General features: G+C 38.7%; 1 protein-coding gene across 11 annotated transcripts; it reads left to right on the top strand.

Annotated features, from left to right (window-relative positions):
- Positions 1-47: 47 nt before the first annotated feature.
- cdc14b (cell division cycle 14B) lies at positions 48-21,502 on the top strand. Of its 11 annotated transcripts, none has more exons than XR_006982550.2 (16): positions 48-1,368; positions 5,410-5,500; positions 5,607-5,682; positions 6,551-6,643; positions 7,077-7,153; positions 7,239-7,305; positions 7,388-7,450; positions 7,543-7,630; positions 7,723-7,953; positions 9,351-9,489; positions 9,687-9,849; positions 10,186-10,286; positions 16,386-16,502; positions 16,651-16,881; positions 17,751-17,816; positions 17,946-19,659. XR_006982550.2 is itself a non-coding variant. In XM_017467837.3 (16 exons), exons 1-16 carry the CDS (start codon positions 1,266-1,268, stop codon positions 17,958-17,960), a joined length of 1,707 nt encoding a protein of 568 aa, XP_017323326.2. In that variant the 5' UTR covers positions 48-1,265; the 3' UTR covers positions 17,961-19,659. The 11 variants fall into 11 exon arrangements, 10 of the variants coding, with proteins under 10 accessions (XP_017323326.2, XP_017323333.1, XP_017323328.2 ...); XM_017467837.3 differs by having other exon boundaries at positions 16,651-16,867; XM_017467844.3 differs by lacking the exon at positions 16,651-16,881.
- Positions 21,503-23,033: the final 1,531 nt, after the last annotated feature.

Below are 23,033 nucleotides of genomic sequence, written 5' to 3'. Positions count from 1 at the left end.
ATACACGAGATGGACAAACAATGTAGTTGTGTTTTAATATAAGTGGCAATAAGTGTTGTGTTGTGCTGTGCCTGATAACACTTGAACCTGTGCATTGAATACACAAGTCGATGTTGTCCTACCTGTCGCACTTCCTCCAGTGTATATACGATTAACGCTCTTCCTTGCCTCCATGCCTAACGCAACCAAAACCATACAGGCCTCCCCAGTGACTAAAGCCGGGTTCACACTGTATGATTTTGGCCATGATTTAGACAAATTTTGAGAATCCTAAAAGATTTCTATAATCCTAGGGTGAAATCTGTAGTCTTTGATTGCTAGTTCGACACATTCCCCGACAGCCTATTAATGGCCGCTGTGATCAAATCTTTCCTCAGATTAAATTCTGGTAGTGTCAGAAGATTTGAGGCTTCTCCTACTCCGGACAAATCTTCTCACGCATGTCTGTTTTTTGTGTCTTGACTGTCATAGAGTCTGACATTAATGACAACTGAGATCCTACAGTGTGACGTGGCTTACAGCAGGGATCATGTTCGTACAGTCTGACAAGCAACAGTCGCAAACGACTATTAATGCATGGCTAATGCATGCTTAGTGCCACTGATTCCATATGGCATGGGTCAGCTGCAGGGTCATCAGCCAGGAAACATCGCTCAACAACGTTTCGTTCCTTTAACCCTGTGCCACACACACTACTGTGTAGCTACCATGACCTTGTCACTGCTCTGCTGAGAATGATCCACCACCCAAATACTATCTGGTCAGAGGTGGACCTGTAGTGATCTTTCTCTCAGCTGACGGACAGAGTGGATGGAAACAGATGAGCTACAGTCTGTAATAGTTTGCAGTAACTGTGCACCCTGTAGTAATGCACATTATAGGTGTAGTTAAGAAAGTAACCATAGAGGGAGTGGGCCGGACCAGATTCCTACCAGAAGCTCTTAAGGTGTTTTTGCTGCTCGGAGGGTTGAGCTCATGCAGACTGTGCTGTAAGGTTGATCAGGTTTTACTCACAAGTTCAGCATTTTCATGATCTCGCGTACGCTGACGCGTTGGCGCAATGACGTCACGCCGACAGGACTCAGAAACTTGCCCTGTACAGCTCGGCGGTGGGAGACAGAAAAAAGCCCCTTTGATGCAACGACTGAAGTATTTAAGTGTGATTTAGCCTTTACGTCGACGTTATTCTGGCGCTAGACAACGCGAGCTCGGATGTAAACACGGATCCGAAACATGGGAGAGATGAGCGCGTGAGGAAGTGAATCATGAAGCGTAAGCGCCAGAGACGAGCTGAAGCGAGGAAAAGGCTCTGCGCTGCAAAGAGGGAAGGGGACAAGCCCAAAGGTGACATTTACTTCGGGATAACAGGTAAATAAGCCCGTTTAGGGGATATTGTTTTGCTGTCGGTTTAGTAAGAAGCCACCATTTGAAGGCCTGCTGTTTTATAGTGACTCAGCGGAGAGCACGTAGTTCCTGAGTAGGACAGCTGCTACACAATGGCAAATCCTAGCAGGACGCTATAGTGAAGTTAGCCTTAGTGTAAACTTTAGGCATGATATAGCTATACCTGACTGTGTTGGAAATGAAATTGAGAAACAGCGCGTGCAGGCGGTATGTTGTTATTTTTATGACTATTATTAAAATTCAAGCTGTTTACAGAATGAATTGTTGTCACATTGTTTGGCTTTTCATTTCCATGCCAGAGCCGCTGCTGTGTGAACTGTCGGTCTACACAGCCTATTGAAAAGCCGGAACCACTTTTGCTTCTAATATAAAACACCTAATGTTTTGATTTCATCGTATTTTAAAAATATATATATATATTAATCCGTGCGCTGTTATTCCATATAAATCGCAGGATTACAGGCAGAACTAGTTTGAGGATCAAAGCGCGTTTCTATTGGCTGGCGGAAGCTTCTCTCCTTGGCAACGTTGCTCGTGTAGCGTTCCAATTAGAACAGCGTCTGCCCCTGGTGCTTAACTTAATATTGTGCTGTGCTGTGCTGTGGGAGGACGGTCCTCTTATTAAACTCGAGCAATTAGGAATACACGGTAAGTTTTATATAACTGGGTGTTGGACTTCCTGAACAGAACAACAGTAGTAGTCAAAGTAGGTGCAGAATCGTCAAATAGATATGCAGTGGAAAACGGTACCCCACAGGGCAGTGTATGTGGCCCAGTATTGTTTAGTATTCTGATTAATGACATATTTGATCTGGTTGGAGAAAATATAGGCAAGTCGCTTTATGTGGATGATAGGGCACTCTGAGTTAGGGGTCGAAATCTCGAATATTTAAGAAAGAAAATGCAATAGGGAAAGTAGAACAGCGGACAAATACGTGGGGATTTAAACTTTTAGTTTCAAAAGCACAAGTTACATGTTTTTCTAAGCGCAATAAAACAGTACCACTTGTATTGTATGGGCAAGATCTTGGACAGGTTAAGGTTGTGAGATTCTTAGGAGTGCTCTTTGACCTGGTGCCAGCGTATTGATTAAGAAAGTTAAGAAGAAATGTAAAAAGATTAATAATGTGTTGAGGTGTCTGTCAGGGTGAGAGTGTAGAAATTTTGAACAAATCTTTTTAATATGACTCAGGAACGACGAGTTGTCTCAGAGAGTGATTTACATTTATATTTATTCATTTAGCAGATGCTTTTATCCAAAGCGACTTAGAAATGAGAAAATACAAGCAAATTCATTCATTTTTGACCACGCATGCGCTGCAACATCCCCATAGGTTCTGTACCGGAAACAGAAATGAATAGTTCACGTCTTGAGTCTTCGGGTTCAGGTTGTCCGTTCATCATGTGACAAATGTGAAGTGACAAAAGAAAGAACGACTCTAGGTGAACTAACAGACTGCATAGCCTAGAGACCTAATGTTAAGCTATTAATTAATCATTTCTGTTTCTCATCATTTGGCCTTGGCTGCATTAGCCTATAGTTCATTTTTTTTATTCACAATGTGATCAACGTTTGCGTAAGTACTAGATGTGTTGGGGAATTTAACATGTAACATTTTAATTATATTCTGCTGAAATGAACAAAATAACTCAAAAAAAGATTCTAAGATCTGAGTGAGTAAAATGATCCGATCTTCCCATCACTACGAGACTGGGGAGCGAGCAGGGCATCACTCATAAACATCTATCAGGCTCTTATAAGAAATGCTTTTGATTATGGTTACCTAGAATATATGTCAGCGTCAGAATCAAACCTTAAAAAGCTTGATGTTGAACAGGCACTCTGGATTTGTACTAGAGCGTTTAAATCATCACCATTGACTGCATTACAGGTTGAGACAGGAGAGATGCCTTTGCATATAAGGAGGGTCAAGATCATACTGGTGTATTGGATAAATTTACAAGGGCATAGCAGGATGCACCCCACAAAGGCCATCCCACAAGAATGCGCCAAACATAATAGAACACATTTTTTACAGTTTCGGATGGGTAGGAAATGCAAAGGCACAAAATACAGGCCTCAGCCAGCCATTGGGGAGTTATCAACTGTACCACCCTGGACATTCATCAAAACCAATGTAGATACAAGTCTACAACAAATGTTCAGAAAAATCTAAAATAGTACCACAGTGGATGATAGTTCGAAACTATATGGACCGTTATCAGGATAAACTGTTCAAGTTTACAGATGAATCAAAACAGTCTGAGAGAGGCCGCACTGGTGCTGCTTTTTTCATTACTCACTATGAAATAGCAGTCAAAAAAAGAGCAACTGATCCCTTATCAGTGTGCACTGTAGATCCTTTAGGAATCTTATTGGCATTGCAACGGCTGGAAGGAAATAATCAGAACCAAAATGTCGCTATAGCTTCTGACAGTTTATTTGCATGGTCAAGTATACAATCTCGGGAAACATTATGTAGACAAGACATTATTTACCATATACTTCATCTGCTTCTTATACTCCATGGTAGGGAGCTGGATGTCTCCTTCCATTGGGTTCCTGCCCATGTAGGTATGGAAGGAAATGAGACACTAGATATTTTCGCAAAAAGGTTGCATAAGCATGAAATAATTGATATACAAGTACCATTAAGTAGAACAGAGATAAAAACCATTATAAAGGGACACGCATAAAATATGGCAGGAATACTGGGATATAGCTGACACAGGACAAGACCTACATAATATACAAAAACAAGTAGGCATGAGTATGAGGCAGAGCAGGAACCCTAAGAAAGAGAGGATAATTACACATCTTAGAATAGGTCATGCAGGCTTAAATCTAACATTACACAGAATAGGAAAACACCCCACTGGGCTTTGTGCCCACTGCAATACAGAAGAGACGGCAAAATAACACATTCTATTAGACTGCAAAATATATGAGGAAGAAAGAACAGAGTTAGAAATGCAAATTGGAAAGCAAAACATGACACTAGAGAATTTGCCTGGGAAAAACATCTGGAAAAGTGCACCATCTTTATAATAAATTGTCGGAACAATACTGGAATAAGTGAGAAAATTTAGTATGACTATCCTAGTATATATTAATTTCTGTCAGTCTACTGCCCTCACTCCAGTCGGTGGCGGTAATGCACCTTTAAGTTGGTTTGCCAACCGCCATTAAATCTAAAAGAAGAAGAAGAACTTCAAATTCTGGAAGGTGGGGCTTAAGATGATTGACGCGTCAGTTTCACCTCTCAGTGTTGAGTAAGGGTTTGGACTGAAGAGGGTTAAAGTCAGCCAGGGCGAGATTTAAATCCTGTTGGTCTGGGCGGATATCATGACCTGTGATTACAAGTGGAACCGAGCTCTTTGTCGATAATATTTACGATACGAGGCGTTTTGGCGTGAGGTTTTATGTGTTGGTTTTATCTTGAGGTGGTACAAACGGCAAAAGCTAAAGTTAAGGACGGACACAAGCTTTAGTTTTATATTTAAACGCTAACCTTATTGTTTTGTGCTGTTCGACTTATTATTTGCGGTCTTGGTTAACTCGACGTGGCTACAAACTCGGGTGTTTGTTTGTTTGTGTTGGAAATTGAGCGGGACAGTCAGAAACTTTGTAAATAAACGGAGCTTTCCAGTTTTCACTTCGTCTAGCGACTCAGCATGTCTAAAGAAAACAACGACCCTGCTAACAGCATTGAATTCATCAAAGGTGAGTTTTACTGTCGTGTCGGTTGTACACATGTATACAGAATATATCTTAAAGGTGTTTATTTTATTTTATTTTATTTTATTTTATTTTATTTTTTTGTCCGGATGCTACTCGGGTCTCCGTCCAACAGCTACTTCCGGGACGCAGATTCAAATCTGTGTTCGGCACGCGCCGTGTGTAGTTTTTCACCATGTGATGTTACATAGCGCGAGCCTATAGGTTTACTCTACAGCCTGATCACGCAGCGAGTAGAAATTAGGCAACGTGTTTCTGACTTGCAGATCAGCTGTATTTCGCTATCCTTAACCAGAAGCTCAGGAGCACCCCTGAAAGACACTGTTTCTGCATAGATGAGGAATTCTCCTATGAGAAGTGAGTATTGATTCTACTTCTCACTTATCATGCTGAATATTACTGTTTTAGTGTTAGTCTGTCCGTAGGTACATATTATTTTTATACTGTTTTTCTGTGTAAACAGCTTTTATGCGGACTTTGGTCCCCTCAACCTGGCTATGTTTTATCGCTTCTGTTGCAAACTCAACAAGAAGTTGAAGGTAAGGAGCCTTTAATCACTTTAGAATGAAGTTAAGTCAGACCTCTCACTGTTTGACAGTCAGTACATTTACATGGACAACAATAACCCGATATTAAGACACTACTCTGATTAAGAAATGACCATGTAAACAGCGATTATTGATTACCTTAATCTGACTAAAGTCATACTCGAAGGAAGTAAACACAAATCGAATTAAGACGTGGATTATTTCTATTTTAGTCGCATTACAGACATGTACCCACTTTAATTAAACTATTAACATCATGTGGGAGTTTTCGCCACATTTGGTGACATGACACACACACACGGCAGTGCTCAACCGTTTGAAGGCGAACAAGAGAGCACCGTTGCGTCCGAAACCGCATACTCCAATTACGTATATTTCGGCTACTATGTAGTAGGTAAGTATGCGGTTTCAGACGCAGCCCACGGCTTCAAGTAGTCATCTATTTGCACATTCAGCATGACAAATAATTAACCGCACTTGAAACTTTCGTTAAAAATTAAACACCCAAAACTGTATATGGTACCATAACGAAGACAAAATGTATGTTGATGCATGAAATTCTGGAGGGAACATCAGACGGCGTGGCGTGAGGACGTAATGACGTGTGCCATTAATCGACCCGTGTTCTATAACATGTAAAACGGGAACATGAAAGGAATATTCTAAAAGAGACTCCTGTAAACACCTTAATCACAATATTGTCTTACTCAGAATAGGTCAATAATTAGATTACTGCTGTCCATGTAAATGTAGTCAGTCTCAACTTCGCTTACTGTATTGCATTAAATTACCAAGATCACTGTAATTATATATGCTACACATGGAGTTGATATTAAAAATGTTATTTTCTCCACTGCAGTCTTTGGCACACGCCAGAAAGAAGATCGTGTTCTATACCTGCGGGGACAAAAAGAAACAAGCAAATGCGGCCTATTTAATAGGATCATATGCTGTGAGTATTTAATTCATTGAAGTATGACTGTGCAGGTTATAAGTAGAGGTAGCTTGTTTAGTTGGAGGAAACTGATCCAATGATGTACATGTAGTTGGTTTAATTACATGGAATTGGTTTGTTCACTACGTTTGAGTCATTTGCAGATAAATTGGATGTTCGTCGTGTTACTGTATTTGTGTGTAATACTCTCATTCAGACATACAAAAGATTTTGTGAGTGAAGAAAGAACTGCGGGAGAATTAGCGGAAATGCTAATATTTTTACCGTCCTTTGCTCTTTTGGAGTGATGGCGCAACCCTTACTCTCCTGGAGTGTGATAAAATGGAGACGTTTACAATGGCTTAGATTTTGAGAACACGTCTACAACAGTTTGTACAAAGAATTGTTAAAATGTGGGAGGATTTTTTGCTTGGTTTTATTTCCCCTGAAGGTGATGCATCTCCAGAAAACACCAGAGGAAGCTTACAGCCTACTCATCTCCAGAAACGCCACTTATCTTCCTTTCCGGTAAAAGCTGTTTCAGATCATTTTCATTTGTCTGTAACAAACTACAGGACTATGGTGAAAACAAAAGTTCTTTTTTCTGTTGCAGAGATGCTTCATTTGGAACTTGCATGTACAATCTGAATATCCTTGATTGTTTACGTGCCGTGCACAAGGTAAACGGGAACCTTGCTGTAATGAATTGACACGTAATTTATGGACATTACAATACAAGGGTCTCGTGTTTGTTTCTGTTAGGCTCTGCAGTTTGGCTGGCTGGATTTCTCCAACTTCGATGTGGAGGAATATGAGCATTATGAGGTGCAGTGATTCTCTGATTGTACTGAATGTATGAAAAATACATTGAGCAGTTCTTTAAAGTGTCTATGATTAAATGCAGCTTTGTTCCACAGAGAGCTGAAAATGGAGATTTCAACTGGATTATTCCAGGGAAGTTTTTGGCCTTTAGTGGTCCACATCCGAAGAGCAAAATTGAGAACGGTAATTTAGGAGAGTCTTACTATAGCAAATGATGATGGATTTTTGCGTATTATCTGTATGTTTGTAAGAGTTTGCTTTACTGATTACCCCAGGTTATCCCCTCCATGCTCCTGAGGCCTACTTCCCATACTTCAGGAAGTACAACATCACCACTGTCATACGCCTGAACAAAAAAATGTATGATGCCAAACGGTTCACAGATATGGGTTTTGACCACCACGACCTGTTCTTTGTTGATGGGAGCACACCTAATGATGCCATAGTCACAAAGTTCATGAACATCTGTGAAAATGCGGACGGTGCCATAGCTGTTCACTGTAAAGGTAAATTGCACACATTTTGACTAAGGGTTTAATTTAAGGTGTCTGATAATAAAGGTCATGGTTTGTACAAGGTGTTTGAAGTACTCGAATTTGGCTTTTTTAAATGTAAGTACTGGAAAACCTTGAAAGTAACCATTTTCTTATCTAGTGGTGCTTAAAAAATGCTTGAATTATTGAAATCGCTAAATAACTTTAAAGTGTTTTTCAGCAGCTTGGAAGTGGCTGCTGGTTAACATGTCTCTTACTGGGCCACGTTTCAGTCACTGTTTCATGCTCGTTCTGTTGTCCGACAACAGAAACAGAAAAATATGTAAATGAGAACAGCTTTATTGGGAATTCGGCTATATTAAAATACAGTACATGAGCACAGAGTATAGGAAGGAAGCAAACATGTAAAGGGCTGAAACTAGGTAGAATGCAAATATGAAGAGATGACCCCATGAATATGCTAATTAGCTCATTGTCATCTGGTGACTTTCCATTGAATGTTGTTGGCAACAGTGCTCCTGTCACTCACCTGGAGTATATTGACGTTATGGTGGAGATGAAGCAATGCCTGGGAAATGCAAATATAGTCCAGCATTGCTGCAAAAGGTGCCATATAAAATTTTGTTGTACTTTATCATTAATAATAATAATAACACATCTTTTTTTTTTTATTTAAAAAGAAATAATTTCTTACTTAGTCCTTGAAAACGAAGTCCTTGAAAGTCTTGGATTTTCATTATGAATCATCTGTACCAACCCTGTATGCTGAAGTATGACTGAATAATTTGAATATTATACTCTTATAGACCAGGAGTCATCAACTGGTAGACCATGGTCTGGATTCAGCCCTAGCAAAGTATTTCAGCAGATTGAACCAAACACTCAAAGTACTGTAACAGAACCTAAAGGTTTAGGGGAAAAATTGGCTATAACTTAGTCTAGTTGTTAAACATGAACTTAAGAGAATTGCTGCTATAGCAGATAATCGTTTGTTCCAGTCATGTGTATTTATGTCAATTTTATGTGCTCATCAATCTTTGGTTGGATTACTAAACTGACGAGATGGCTTGTTGAAGGAAAAAAGTAAAGAATGAAATGAATTTATTCTTCACTTCAAGTTTAAAACAGATGTCTTGTCCATTCATAATCTGTGGTGCTAGTCAAAGAATGTTTCTGCCATTCAGTCATTTTTATTTGCTTATCCAAAATTTTGTATCCTAGGAGTTGTATATGCTGCTGGACTGTCACAGATTTTAATTGAGTACCCCTGCTATAGACAAATTACACTTCAAAGCCAGTGTAGTGTTTTTGTTCAATTTAACCCGTATGTAGTTTTGTTAATCAGCTGATTGTTTAGATGAACATTAATGTTATTTTTTTTTACAAATATCTGGTTTTGTGGGTTTCAGCTGGCCTGGGTCGCACAGGAACGTTAATAGGCTGCTACCTGATGAAGCACTTCAGACTGACTGCAGCCGAGGCCATCGCTTGGATCAGAATCTGCCGGCCTGGCTCAGTGATTGGGCCGCAGCAGACCTTTATTCTGGAGTAAGTGAGGCTATGGTCAGAGGCAGTGGGGGGGGGTGCCTAATTCACCCTGCCCACACACAATTTCACTTAAATGCCCACTGTGAAAATCCCTATTATGCAATTTGACAGCACTGTATCAAACAATACAAAGTGCTGCTTGTTATGCTATGGATGAAGTTAAAAAAAAAGTAATCTTCTGTTGCATCAACCAACAGTAAGCAGTCCAGTCTATGGATGGAGGGAGATCTGTATCGGCAGAAGCAATGTAAACAGGAAAATAGCATAAACAAAGTAGCAGTCACAGGAATATTGTCAGGAGTAGACGACATCTCGATCAATGGGACAAATAAGAGAAGTGTGCCAAGAAAAACTGAAATGGTGAGTAGTAGTTAAAATGTTTACATAACACAATGACATGGGAGTTTACCAGAGCTGTGACTGGCAGAATGTGTGCAAATCTGTCCACGAATGCATATATCCATTAAGTCTAAGATCTGAGAATCAGAGAGTGAATAAGAGACACATACTTGCACTATAACTCTATTAGAGAATGTGTGAGAATGTCTTTACCTGCTATTATTCTACTAGATTAAATACATATCATCTCATTATAGATTTCACTATAATGTGGCATTTTAGATATGCCATATCTGAATAATACCTGAATAATATATTTTACATAAGAGTAAAAGGGCTGTTTAACGTTTTTTTCAGTATAGTGATGGAGAAGAGGAGCACAATGGCATCACTCAGGGTGACGAACTGAGGGCACTGAAGAGCAAACGGCAGTCCAGAGCATCAACAGGTTCTTTATCGTAAGTATTTCCATCTGATTTCTGACTGAATGCCTTTTTATTACACGCTTAGTCACTTTGTTCCATGAGAATGTATTTTAGGATGGAGAGAAATAGTTTAGCCCCAGCTGCATATTTGGATTTGGGACATTATAAATCTTTAAGGATTTGCATGAGATTAATAACAATATAAACACTTCTGGTTCAGATCATTGTCAAAGAATGAGAGAAAACTATGTATAATGCCAGAAAATAAAGGTTGTTAATGTATGAACCCACCTAAAAGTATCCTCTACATAGGCCTACTAATTATCTAGATTTGTACATGAATAGTTCTACAAGCCCGATTCTGAAAAAGTTGGGATAGTATTAAAAATGCAAAAAAAAAACAACAGAAAATTCAATTCACCCTGTACTCTTATTGAAAACACATTATTTGATGTTTTACTTTGTGAATTTAATTTAATTTTGAAAATATATGCTCATTTCAAATATGACTGCAACACACCAAAAAAGTTGGGACAGTCGACTTTTTACCCCTGTGTAACAATTTTCTTTTAATAACACTTAAGTGTTTAGGCACTGAAGACACCAGTTGGTTAAATTTAGCAAGTGGAGTTTTCTCCATTCATCCATTATGCATTTCTTCAGCTGCGCAAGTGTACAGGGCCATCATTGCCTTATTTTGCACTTCATAATGCACCAAACATTCTCAATCAGAGAGAGGTCAGGACTGCAGCAGGCCATGCTAGCACCCGCACACTCTGCTTACACAACCATGCGCCTGTAATCAGGGCAGAATGTGGTTTGGCATTGTCCTGCTCTGGATGGCAGCATATGTTGCTCCAAAATGTGTACATATCTTTCTGCATTAATGGTGCCCTCACAGATGTGCAAGTTACCCATGCCACGGGCACTGACACACCCCCATACCATGACAGACACTGGCTTTTGGACCTGATGCTGATAATGGCGTGGATGGTCCTTTTCCTCTTTGGCCTGGAGAACACAACGGCTGTTTTGTCCAAAAACTATTTGAAATGTTGACTCGTCTGACCACAAAACACGATTCCACTGTGCTACTGTCCATCTCAGATGAGACCGAGCTCAGAGAAATTGGAGGCACTTCTGGACAGTGTTGATGTATGGCTTCTGCTTTGCATAGTAAAGCCTTAACTTTGGTGTTGACTGACAAAGGGTTACCAAAGCATTCCCGAGCCCATGTCAGGATATTCATTACAGACTCACGATGGTTTTTAAGACGGTGACGTCTGACGGATCGGAGATCATGTGCTTTCAGAAGTGGTTTTCAGCCTTGCCCTTTACGTGCCTAGATTTGATTGGATTCTTTGAATTTTTTTATGATATTGTGCACTGTAGAAGGTGAAATGCCCAAAATCCCACCGATTTGTCATTTTGTTCTGAAAGTGTTGGATTATTCACTGACGCATCTGTTAGCAGATTGGCGAGCCTCGACCCATCCTTGCTCTTGAAGGACTAGGCCTTTTTTGGAGGCTCCTTATACACTATGATTAGACGATTACCTCACCTGTTTCACATCACCTTCTTATTTCAACTTGTCACATCCTTATTAGGCTCTATTGCCCTATCCCAACTTTTTTGGAACCTCTTTCAAGCATCAATTTCCAAAAACGTTAATCTTTTTTTAAAAAAAACAAAACCCCTATGCAGTTGATTAGGTAAAACGTCTAATACCTTGTCTTTATACGCTTTTTGTTTAAATACAAGTCAAAGTACATTTGCAAATCACTCCACTGGTTTTATAAGCATTTTCCAACTTTTTCAGAATTGGGGTTACAGAATTTACACTGTATAAAGTGTAAAGTATATTATTTGAGACGCAGCTTATGATAACAACCTCAGTTACAAAGTTGTGAACGTTTTAATTAAAGATTAGCTATTGTGTGTATGGTGTCTTTGTGATGCTTTACAGTGGGAAAGGTTGCCGTGAAGATGCTAGCATTTTGCAGGTTAATAGAGAAACCTGTCGGCCAGTCCTGAGCTACTGTTTAATGAACGTACAAGCGGGTAACAAAGCTAAAACTGCGTTATCTTATGTTATGGTTTGATGGGTATAAAGATGATATGTTGGTAATCATATATTAAGACCTATATCCCCATAGCAATACAGTGACTATAAAAAGTTTACACAACCCTGTTAAAGTCACAAGTTTTTGCATTGCAAAAAGTTAAATCATGTCATTTCTTTTCCCACCATTAATGTGATTATAGTAACCAACAAAATTCAAGTGAAAAACACACACATTTTGGAGCAGTGGAAAATAACATGCTTGCACAAGTGTTTACTGCTCATAACTAATACTTTTGTTAAAGCACCTTTTCTTTGTAATATACCACTGTCTTTTTATGCAAAACCCTACCAAATTAACACACCTTGATTTTTTTGGTAACTTTATTCCACTGTTCCTTGCAAAAATGCTCCAGGTCTGTCAAACTGCAATGGGATCGCCGGTGCACAGCCCTCTTCGAGTCATTCCATAGGTTTTCCATATGCTTTAGATCTGGGCTCTGATTGGGCCATTCCAAAACGTTGATCATCATCTGAAGCCATTTCTTTGTTGACTGGGATTTGTGCTTTGAGTTGTTATCATACTGCTTCAGCTGTCTAACAAAGGCCTGGAGGTTCATACTAATAGATTTATGCTAATAGATTAGTATTTGGAGCTACCAAATATCAAATACTGACATAGGTGCTGTTTTTATCACACCTGCTCTAATTTGACATTGGATTTAACCTGATTTTTTTCTTTCTTTTATCTGAATAATATATTGGCTGCTCTCATGCAGTTCAAAATGGAAGAAAACAGCAATATGTTTAGATATTGCTCTAACATGTACAGTTAACTGGCTACAATTTAAAAAAAATATATATACTTTCTCAAATTTAGTCTGGGGTGTAGAGGGCTGCTTTATGATTTTAAAAGCAATTGTATTGAACAAGACTGTGTCCCGAACCATTTAAAGTGAGAGAGCTGGGTTGTTAAATTTAGGCCTGAAGGGAAGACTGTTTCTACCTCAGAGCCCAGAAATAGCTTTTCCCCCTCTTTAAAAATCTAGCATATTAGCTAACATTTTCCATTCAACATGGAACCTATGATTTGAGTTGTCTGATGCCTTGTGTGTATTGATGTGTCATGGCAATATTCAATATACATTTTCCTTTTGCATGATGGATGGCATTAATACTATGAATGCATGGCCTTTAGGTATCTAACGCTGCCTCAGTCATCCATCGCTCCCTCCCCACCACCCCCCAGCACTGCAGGCTGGATCAACTTAAGTCAACCATCTATGTTCTTAGAAAGTATTTAAACTTCTACAGGCTTTTTAAAATTTGATCCCAGTGTGGTACTTATTCAAACTGTAGTCCTATTCAATAAAACACTACCGTCTACTTTTAATAGGAACACCTGTACACCACCTCATTTATGCAGTTATTCAACCATGTTGCAGCAGCACAATGCATAAAATCATGCAGCTATAGGTCAAACACCCAGTTAATATTCACATCAAACATCAGAATGGAGAAAAATACCATAGAGACTGTTGTGTGTGATGTTCCCAGGAGATGAAAATCTGAAATACCCAAAGCAGCCCATCTGGCATGAACAACCATGCCATAGTTAAAGTCACAGAGATCACACTTTCCCCATTCTGATGTTTGTGAACATCATCATAGCATTTGACCAGTATCTGCATGATGTTATGTATTGTGTTGCTGCCACATGATTGAATAATTTGGATAACTGCGTAAATGAGTAGGCGTGCAGGTGTGCCGATTTAGATGTGGACAGTTAGTGTATAGTGGGGGTGGGGCAGTATAGAATAAAAATGGTCAAGCTTGAGCTTGATGTAGTCTGCAGTGGAGGAAAGAGTACCAAAGCCTTTTGTCTGGAAGTGTATTTGTCTCTCCTTCCTTCTTATTTTGTTGTATTTAAACTGTCCCTCCCTCGTGTCTAGATGGCTGGTAGCTATGCTGGTTTCTTCACTTTGTAGCCTTGTCCTGTGGTGGCTGTTATTTGGCTTCCCCTCTTCCGTCTTCCATTACTGTGTAGGCAGGTCGGGATTGTAAGTGAACTGTCGTGCCTGTACTACTTGCACCTCTCTGGACTTGGAATGCTGTAAGTTTGTTCATGTCTCTTCTGTCTCCATGATTCCCTCTTTTCCGATCTCCTCATGGTTTCTTAGGAATCAGTCCGCAGTTTCACAGGGGTTAAGGTTATGTTTATGCATAGAAGTCCTCTTCTTATCCACTACTTTATCCAGAGTTTGTTCTCAGTATTTGTGGATAAAGCTGGTTTCCCCTGTAAAACCCCTAATCACCAAGTTGTGTGTTGACATATTGGTTGGTGGTTAGATGCAGAAAACTTATTCCTACACCGAGACTCCAGAGACTTTTATGGCTCTGCAGGGCCATCACAAGACATTAGCATGATTCACACAACTGGCTATGTCCCATTTGACTTTTGTGTAAAGAGAATGCCTCTTAAACATAGTCCTAGTCCAACTTGGAGTAGGAGTTAATCACAGAAGAAATTTAAGCATTAAGTATGTTATTTGAACCAATATAAATCGATCAGCTACCCCACATATTTGTAGTATGAGTGAAGATAAGTGCACAAGAAGTAGAAGAAGCCACAGTGTTGAATTTTAGTTTATTTTTCTATAATTATTAATAATAATACACAAGCAAACTACACATGGTTCTTAAACTTTAGAAAAAGAAATTTTTAGAAAAGATATACATGGGCATAAGACATTTAGTAAGCTACTGTACAGTTTGTGTTTATGTTCAATACTAATGGATTTATTGCCACCAGGGACCACTTTGACAACTGCCCCATTTTTTTTTTTTTTTTTTTTTTTTTTTTTTTTTTTTTCTTTCACTGACGTGTTTAGAGATTTAAGGGATGGCATCTAATTGGTCTCTGTTCAAATCAAGCTCCACTGGACCCAAATACAATCCCTGGAGCTCAGCTGGAAGAAAGAACATTTGTATTCAGCTTGACCGGAGTTCATCTTAAGCAGGCGAAATCTTAGGGCTAGTCCAGAGGACTCATAAGTCACTAAGACCAAATCCTAAACAATCCTATACGGCTGCGATTATTGGCACAGTCAAAGCCAAGTAGAGTTATTTCAGTTATTGTTGAGATAAGCAGTACGCACCTAGTGCATATTTAATATCAGAAGTTTACACAACTCTCCTCTACATTAAACATTAAAATTGCGGTTATGCAAATATCATTTAGACTGCCATCAACAATTCAGTCACTGCTACTGATGTCTCAGTATAAACTTGACTAAAAACCACCTGTGGTATCATATTACAGCAAAACAATAAATAAAATGAATGTTTTTGTTGATTTTCATACACCACAGAAACAAATATCTATGCAGACTTTTTAAATCTGTTGTCTTCTAGATGTTTACAAATGACACAGGCATGAATACACTACTGTATATTCTGCTACATAAGCAGTGTGTGAATTGATGCTGTACTTGAATGCAAAATACAAATCCTGTCATTAGTACCTACGTATAGAATACACTGACAGTGTACCAGAAATATATTTAATGTGGGCATTTAGATGATTTTCAGATATGAAATCAATAACACCCATGTTCTATACTGGAATTTTGTTCATGAGTTTACAGTGCAGTCTGCTAGCACATGATGCTAGCACCAGTCCTGTTAATATTCATTCATGGAACATGCCAACATCTCTAGCAGCACTATCATCCCCACCCCCTCCTATTAGTTTAGGTTCCTGTCATCAGTTTTGTGAATAGGTTTTAAAGAAAAGCTTTTAGTGCCACTTAAGAGACCTCGTGATGGTAGGACAAGATTGTGAATACAGCCTCTGATTTCTAACAGGGTTTTTTTTCCCCTTCAGTTTTAAAACTAAATGTTTTTTGTAAAGCTGCACTGAGCGGCTTTACACATACCAGCCTAATTCAGCTTCCATTCATTAGGGTAATTTGTGGTAAGCTCTGAATTTGGAAGAGCTCAGGTGTTTGCTGGATTCTGTCTAATCTGTTGGATGTGGTGTTTTGGGTTTTTTTGTATGTTTTATACAGGGTCATTCTGCAGTCGAGTGCACAGAGCTGTAAATCTGTAAAATTTCAGAGTCCCTCGGATAATGAGGATGGTAGAAAACGAACCAGAACCTCACTAAGCTCCAACAGAGATAGCAGGTGGGTGTTTGCATGATGGCCAAAGTATTACAAAGTATAACTGTACTACGGCATATAATTACATTTGATGTGTTAAAGCAAGCAAACTCTACAGTCTGATTTAGCAGTCTCATATAGTGCAAATGTTCTTTTCCCTTCCATTCCACAGCTTGTTATTACATTCCAGACTTGCACGGTCTTTAGGCAATTTGCCTGTAATGGGCAATGAAAAGAAGTATGAGTTTTGTGAAGTTAACTCAGTGGCTACAGATAAATTGAGCAAGAAATCAAACATGAAACACATAATCCCAATCAACAGTGAGCCTCTTGGTCCTTCTATTCCTTCTTCAACTGAGTCATTTGTTCACAGCCTGAGTATCAACGTAGTAAGTCAATAGCAGTTGAGTATCACAAGCTACCATTGCATACTTTTGCTGTGCTTGACTTCCTGCATGACTTTAGCAGACTATCAGTCCTATCAACTTGCACTCAGAAAGCTTGCACCTGTTCTTTCAGACCTGCTTAATCTGATTAGCATTTTCCAAATGATTCCAGCTATTGACTCTTGCAGTTACCAGGCATAAAACTTGCTAGAATTTACAGCAGGTCGGTGTACTGAGGGTAATTTACCATACAGTGATTTTATTGCATGTTCATAATTTTCTTGTAGGTCATGATATTTAAAAATCATTTGCAGCATATAGAAAGTGGGAGTGTGTGATTTGAATTGAGTGCCATGTAGTTTCATATATAAGTGCAAATGAAGAGAAATGGACATTGCAATTAAAGAGAAAAAAAAGATGGATGCATGGATATCCTCTCTCAGAGCTGGTGATTTTAGACTGGTTATAATGGATGTGTATCTCCACCACGACACTTTCAAAATAGCTTTATTGCATTTGCCTTTAAAATACGTTTTCACCAAGATGTTTATATCTAATCATTTGCTTTTTTTTTTTGAGGGTGATTGAGGGAGCTTTATAAGTCAGACAGAGTCCAATGGGGGAGTAGCTGTGCAGTTGTGGGATGATTTTCAGGAGTCCAAGGATGGCTGTCTGGTAGTTTTGGAATTTGATCCATCTGGTCATTCGCACAGAAGCTCAAGGGCTCAGCAAAATACTGTCCCACTGTTCGATTTATGGTCTTTTTTTTCTTTGTTATAATGCTCTCTTAATCTCAGTGCTCTGCACAGCAAAACTGATTACGTTTAACTTTATAGTTAACAAAAATATGTCTCTGTTTTTTGCTTGAACAACCTACTTGTAACAGAAGAACTGTGTCCAGAGGAAGGAAAAAGCTGCACTCTTTGCAATCATTGCGCTTTACAAGACTATGGTATTTCATCTCTTTCAGTCTCTCTCCTAGATCTTGGCTTTCTGCTACATCTTCAGCCTTTAATCTTTGCTTATTTGGGCAAAATGCATGTCTTTCAAACTGAAACGTAATATTTCTCTCTCTTCACAGTCCTGCAGTCCCTAAAGCTAGAGCACCTCTACTATGTTAAATGGATGTTTTTGGAAAATGAGTGCAAGTAACTTCATAAAACCTGGATTTGTTTTTCTTTTATTCTTCTTTTATTTTTTTAAACTTTTTTTTTTTATAAATATATAAACTATTATTCCTGTAAAGTCTCAAAAGTCTACTTTGACTTAAAAAAAAAACAGACTGTATTGAAAAGCGTGAATAATTTTATTATTAAAATAACTTTTTGTTTACAGAAATGTCAAACATTGGGGGGTTTGTAATACTGTTATGTGAAAAGATTTTTTTTCTTTCTATTTTAAGATTAGAATCATGAGTCAAAGTTCTTGTAGAATGTATTCTCGTCATTAGTAGGGATCAAAAGGTTACCAGTTTCACTATAAACCACGATAAAATTCCCCAACGGTCAGTATTACCATGTCACATTTAATTATCACTAAAACCATGCACGATTAGTGTGACTTTTGTAAAACTCGCTGTAAAAGCTGTCCACACACACCCAGCATGAGTGACGCAGGCGCAGCATGCAACGTTGATTTTTGAGCGTGAAGAAACGCAACAATTAAGGATAACATTTATTGATCCCACACTGGATAAATTCCCTCGTTACAGCCTCTGTTACACAAAAAAACAGATAGGAACATTAAAAATAGGAAATTAAAAACTGAACACCTCGCAGCACCATTCAACAGAAGTCATTTCATTTATCACGTGACGAGAGGCGAGGCAAGCTGACTAAGACAAAAGATTTGATTTAATATAAGCGAGTTTGTCATTGGACTGTTTTGTTGTTGTTTTTCATTAAGAATAATATCCACCAATAACCACAAACCCACCAATCTAGCAATTGTTGCCCCAGAATTGCTGCTAATACGAGAATGATAGTGAAATCCGTGCAGCTGCAGGGCATTCATGAGTGATTTAAGAACAAAGGGGTGAGGGGACGGCAAAAAAGCTTCAAAGCCCTCTTTCATGGCAACTTTCTTCTGTGGATAGGGTTACCATCTTCTATTAAGTTTCCCTCAGCATTTTTATAAAATCCAAAATATGATCATACTTCGGATTTGGTCCTCTTGGAAGGTTGGAAATTCTCCCAAGCGCTGTCACTGCCTTCTGCTGTGTTCTCTAACTAAACTAAATTATCTTACTATAAAAAAGCAAAACAGTGCTGCGGTGGGCAAGTGATGTAATCGGTGTGCAGCTGAACACCGACTATCACAGCAAGCCTAGTGACAACCATCCATCACTTTTATAATTAAATATAAAACCTTTTAAATGATTTCAGTGTGTGTATCAGTACATTTTGAATATTTTCAGCACATTTTAACAATACCATGATAATACTGATACCCGTGGTAGTTTTGGTAACGATAATCGTGATATGAAATTTTCATACCATTACATCTCTAGTCATTACTATCCTTCCTTACTAATGTGTCTGCAACTTGGTTATCTCTGTGCCCTGCTAAAATCTGAAGGCTATAGTGAGACTTTTTCATTTAACAATTTTTGTTCCACAGTTGAATGCTGTGTGTTTGTGTGTATATAATATGAATATTTGATACATCTGGAAGACCTGTTGTACATTTATACCTGTAAATACTGTAATAACTTTTGGTTATTGATGTCCAAATATACTTCCTTTTTCCTGAGTACATTTATATCTCACGTACTATAAAGCTTGGTTTGTAAAGGATCTGAGTCATCTTGTTGATTTAATTCATTCATCCATCCATCCTCAGTAAGCACTTTATCCTGATCTAGGAGTGTGGGCATGAGGTGGAAATACAACCTGAATGGGATGCAAGTCTTATCACAAGGCACCATGCACACACCACCTTCACACCTAGGGGCATTTTAGCAAAGCCACTCCACCTATGGGCATGTTTTTGGGAGGAACCTGAGAACCTGGAAGAACTCTAGATGGACAAAGGTAGAACATGCGTAACTCCACACAAGCTGTAACTGAAGCTGATACGCGAACCAGGGACCCTGGAGTTGTGACGCAAAAACGCTGAATCATGTCATGCCTTTTTTTTTTTTTTAAATCCTGCATATGCTAGATCTATTTTCATGGTGCTGATCTTGATACATATAGAAATTACTTGGTCCCTTTTTCATTTCAGCAGTTTTCTTATGAACAAAACCAGAGTGATCCAAAAAGTCATCCATATGACATTCCATGAAATTATTTGAACTTGCATAGGCATTCAGTAGTTTTATGTACAGCACATATTTGAAATATTTCTTCTAACATTTCTAAACCTTACAGCATCCTATAGGGAGAATTCACATGCGCTATATGGCCAAAATGTGTGTACACCTGGCCATCACACCCATGTGTGGGCCTTTCTTAAACTTTTGTCACAAATTTAGAAGCACGCAATTGTACAGCATTTCATTGTATTCTGTAGCATTACAGTTTCTACTTCCTGACACTAAGGGGCACAAATAAGTTCCAGCATGGCTTGGCCCCTGTGCACAGAGCCCTGACCTCAACCCCACTGAACACCTTTGGAATGAACTGTAAAACTGACTGGACCCCAGACCTCCTTGCCTGACATAAGTGCCTAATGCTCTTGTGGTCGAATGGGCACAAATTCCCACAGCTATGTTCCAAAATATTGGAAAGCCTTCCCAGAAGAAAGGAGGTTATTATAACAGCAAAGAGGGGACTAAAGCTGGAATGGGGTGTTCAACAACCACATATGGGTGTGTTGGTCAAATGTCCACAAACCTTTGATCATATTGTGTATATAGGGATAGTTTTTGAATTTTCACCTTATCTAAGCCTTATTGCCTTTAATCAAACAAACTAAACATCTGAAATCCTCAATATTTTGATTGTTTACATGAATCGATCCATTTTCTGTATCACTTATCAGACACATGGTTGCAGGGAGCCTGTCCCAAGTGACTTGAGCACAATCGAACACCCATTCAAACACTAAAGACAATTTGGAGATGCCAATCAGCCTACAACACGTGTTTGGACTATGGGAGGAAACCAGAGTACCCTCAAAGTATGGAGAGAACCTGCAAACTCTGTGCACACAGGATGGAGGCAGGAATTGAGCCCCCAACCGTTGAGGTCTGAGGCAAATGTGCTAACCACTAAGCCACCATGCCCCCCTTGATTGTTTACATGTGTTTGAAAAATCATATTGTAAAGAGGCATGGCTTACCCTTTTGGCAAGACTGACTGAAAACCATTTTTAATGGCATGTTTGTGAGTGAGAATATTGAACACTAAAAGGTAAGGTAATTTTATAATGTATTACTTGCAGTAGCAGCAAAACACATGATTTTAAAAAATAGTCATAAATCATCTACAATTATATGAACATGGTACACTAAATAAAAATCTCAGGCATATTAAGCAGAAGGCCTACCTAATGTATTATATTTCCCAATCTGCCTTATTCCTTTGATATACTGTATGGAAACATGTTTGCGAATTTGGGTAATGTTTGGTAATCTTGAAAATGATCAAATTATACAGTTCCCTTTGAATGTATTGGAATAGCCAGGCCAATTCCCTTGTTTTTGCTATACACTGAATACATTTTCGTTCTAAAGATGAATATGAGACGATGGATCCAAATTTCAGTTCCATTTCTTGATATTTGCATCTGGATGTGGTAAACAACTTAGAATGTGGAACCTTTTGCTTTAGATGTTTTTATTTATTTTTCTATAAAACGTGGTGTAATCTAGATTGTACAGTGGCTTAGTGGTTAGCACATTTGCCTCACATAACCAGGGTTGGGGGATTGATTCCACTGGCCCATGTGTTCACGGAGTTTGCATGTTCTCCCGATGCTGCGGGGGTTTCCTCTAGGTACTCCGGGTTACTCCCCCAGTCCAAAGACATGCATGGTACGCTGATTGGCGTGTCCAAAGTGTCCGTAGTGTATGAATGGGTCTGTGAATGTGTATGTGATTGTGCCCTGTGATGGATTGGCACCCCGTCCAGGGTGTACCCTGCCTTGTGCCCCATGCTCCCTGGGATAGGTTCCAGATTCCCCGTGACCCTGAAGCGGTATAGAAGATGAATGGATGGTGTAATCTAGCTAACAACACTTCATATATATTGTAACTAGTTAGCTAATTGATTGCAGTTTAGCCATAACTATCAATATACCAAGTTAGTGAAAAATTATCTTATTATTATTATTATGTTTTAAATTTGATTTTAATAGTACCCATTATTATCAACAACAAAGTTGTCCATACTAAATGATGTGTATGGTTTTAATCAGTTACAGTGTGCATTCATTTGGACTGTTATTATGCCCTGTGTAATTTGTTTTAATGAAACATTTCAATGAAACATCATTTGATCATAAATGCTTGTGGATGATACATAGATAGATTACACAGATAGATGGATGGGTAGATAGATAGGAAGAAAGATAAGCAGAGGATAATTATGTAATGACACTGCAGCTATAACAAAGCTGGGTTTATTTTCAATTTATTATTATTTTTTTATTTCATTAAATATCTGGAAGTGTTCCCTTTCACACTTCAACCCCCCAATGTTCAAACCAAATCTGCACCCATGGGCAGGGGTGAAGGTATAACAATCTACCATTCGAAGAAGACTTTAAGAGCAGAAATATAGAGGCCATACCACAAGATGCAAACCACTCATCAGTAGTAAGATTCAGAAAGCCAGATCGGAGTTCACAAAGAAATACAGAGATGAACCACAAAAGTTCTGGAACCAAGATTAACCTCTACCAAAGTGTGGAGAAAGAAATGATCTCATGATCCAAAACACACAGTGGGTCATCTGTTTGATGCAGTTATTACAAGTAAGGGATATGCAACCAAATATTAAGTGTTATTTACTTTAATTTTGCTTTAAGACTATCTATTCCCATTACTTTTGCTTATCAAAAAAGTGGGTGAGCTGCCATCATAGGTGCTATGTTCTAAGGTGTTTAACACATCTAGATGTTGAAATGAAAGCTGAAATTCTGATCTATCATCTCCTATTCATCTCAAGCCCAAATGTCTTCACTGTATAGTAAAAACAAAAGAATTGGCCTTTTTGTTCCAATA

The sequence above is a fragment of the Ictalurus punctatus genome, chromosome 5, assembly GCF_001660625.3.
Source record: "Ictalurus punctatus breed USDA103 chromosome 5, Coco_2.0, whole genome shotgun sequence".
Classification (NCBI taxonomy): Eukaryota; Metazoa; Chordata; class Actinopteri; order Siluriformes; family Ictaluridae; genus Ictalurus; species Ictalurus punctatus.
The sequence above is the reverse complement of the archived record's forward strand: the minus strand, read 5'-3'. Positions and strand labels throughout refer to the sequence as shown.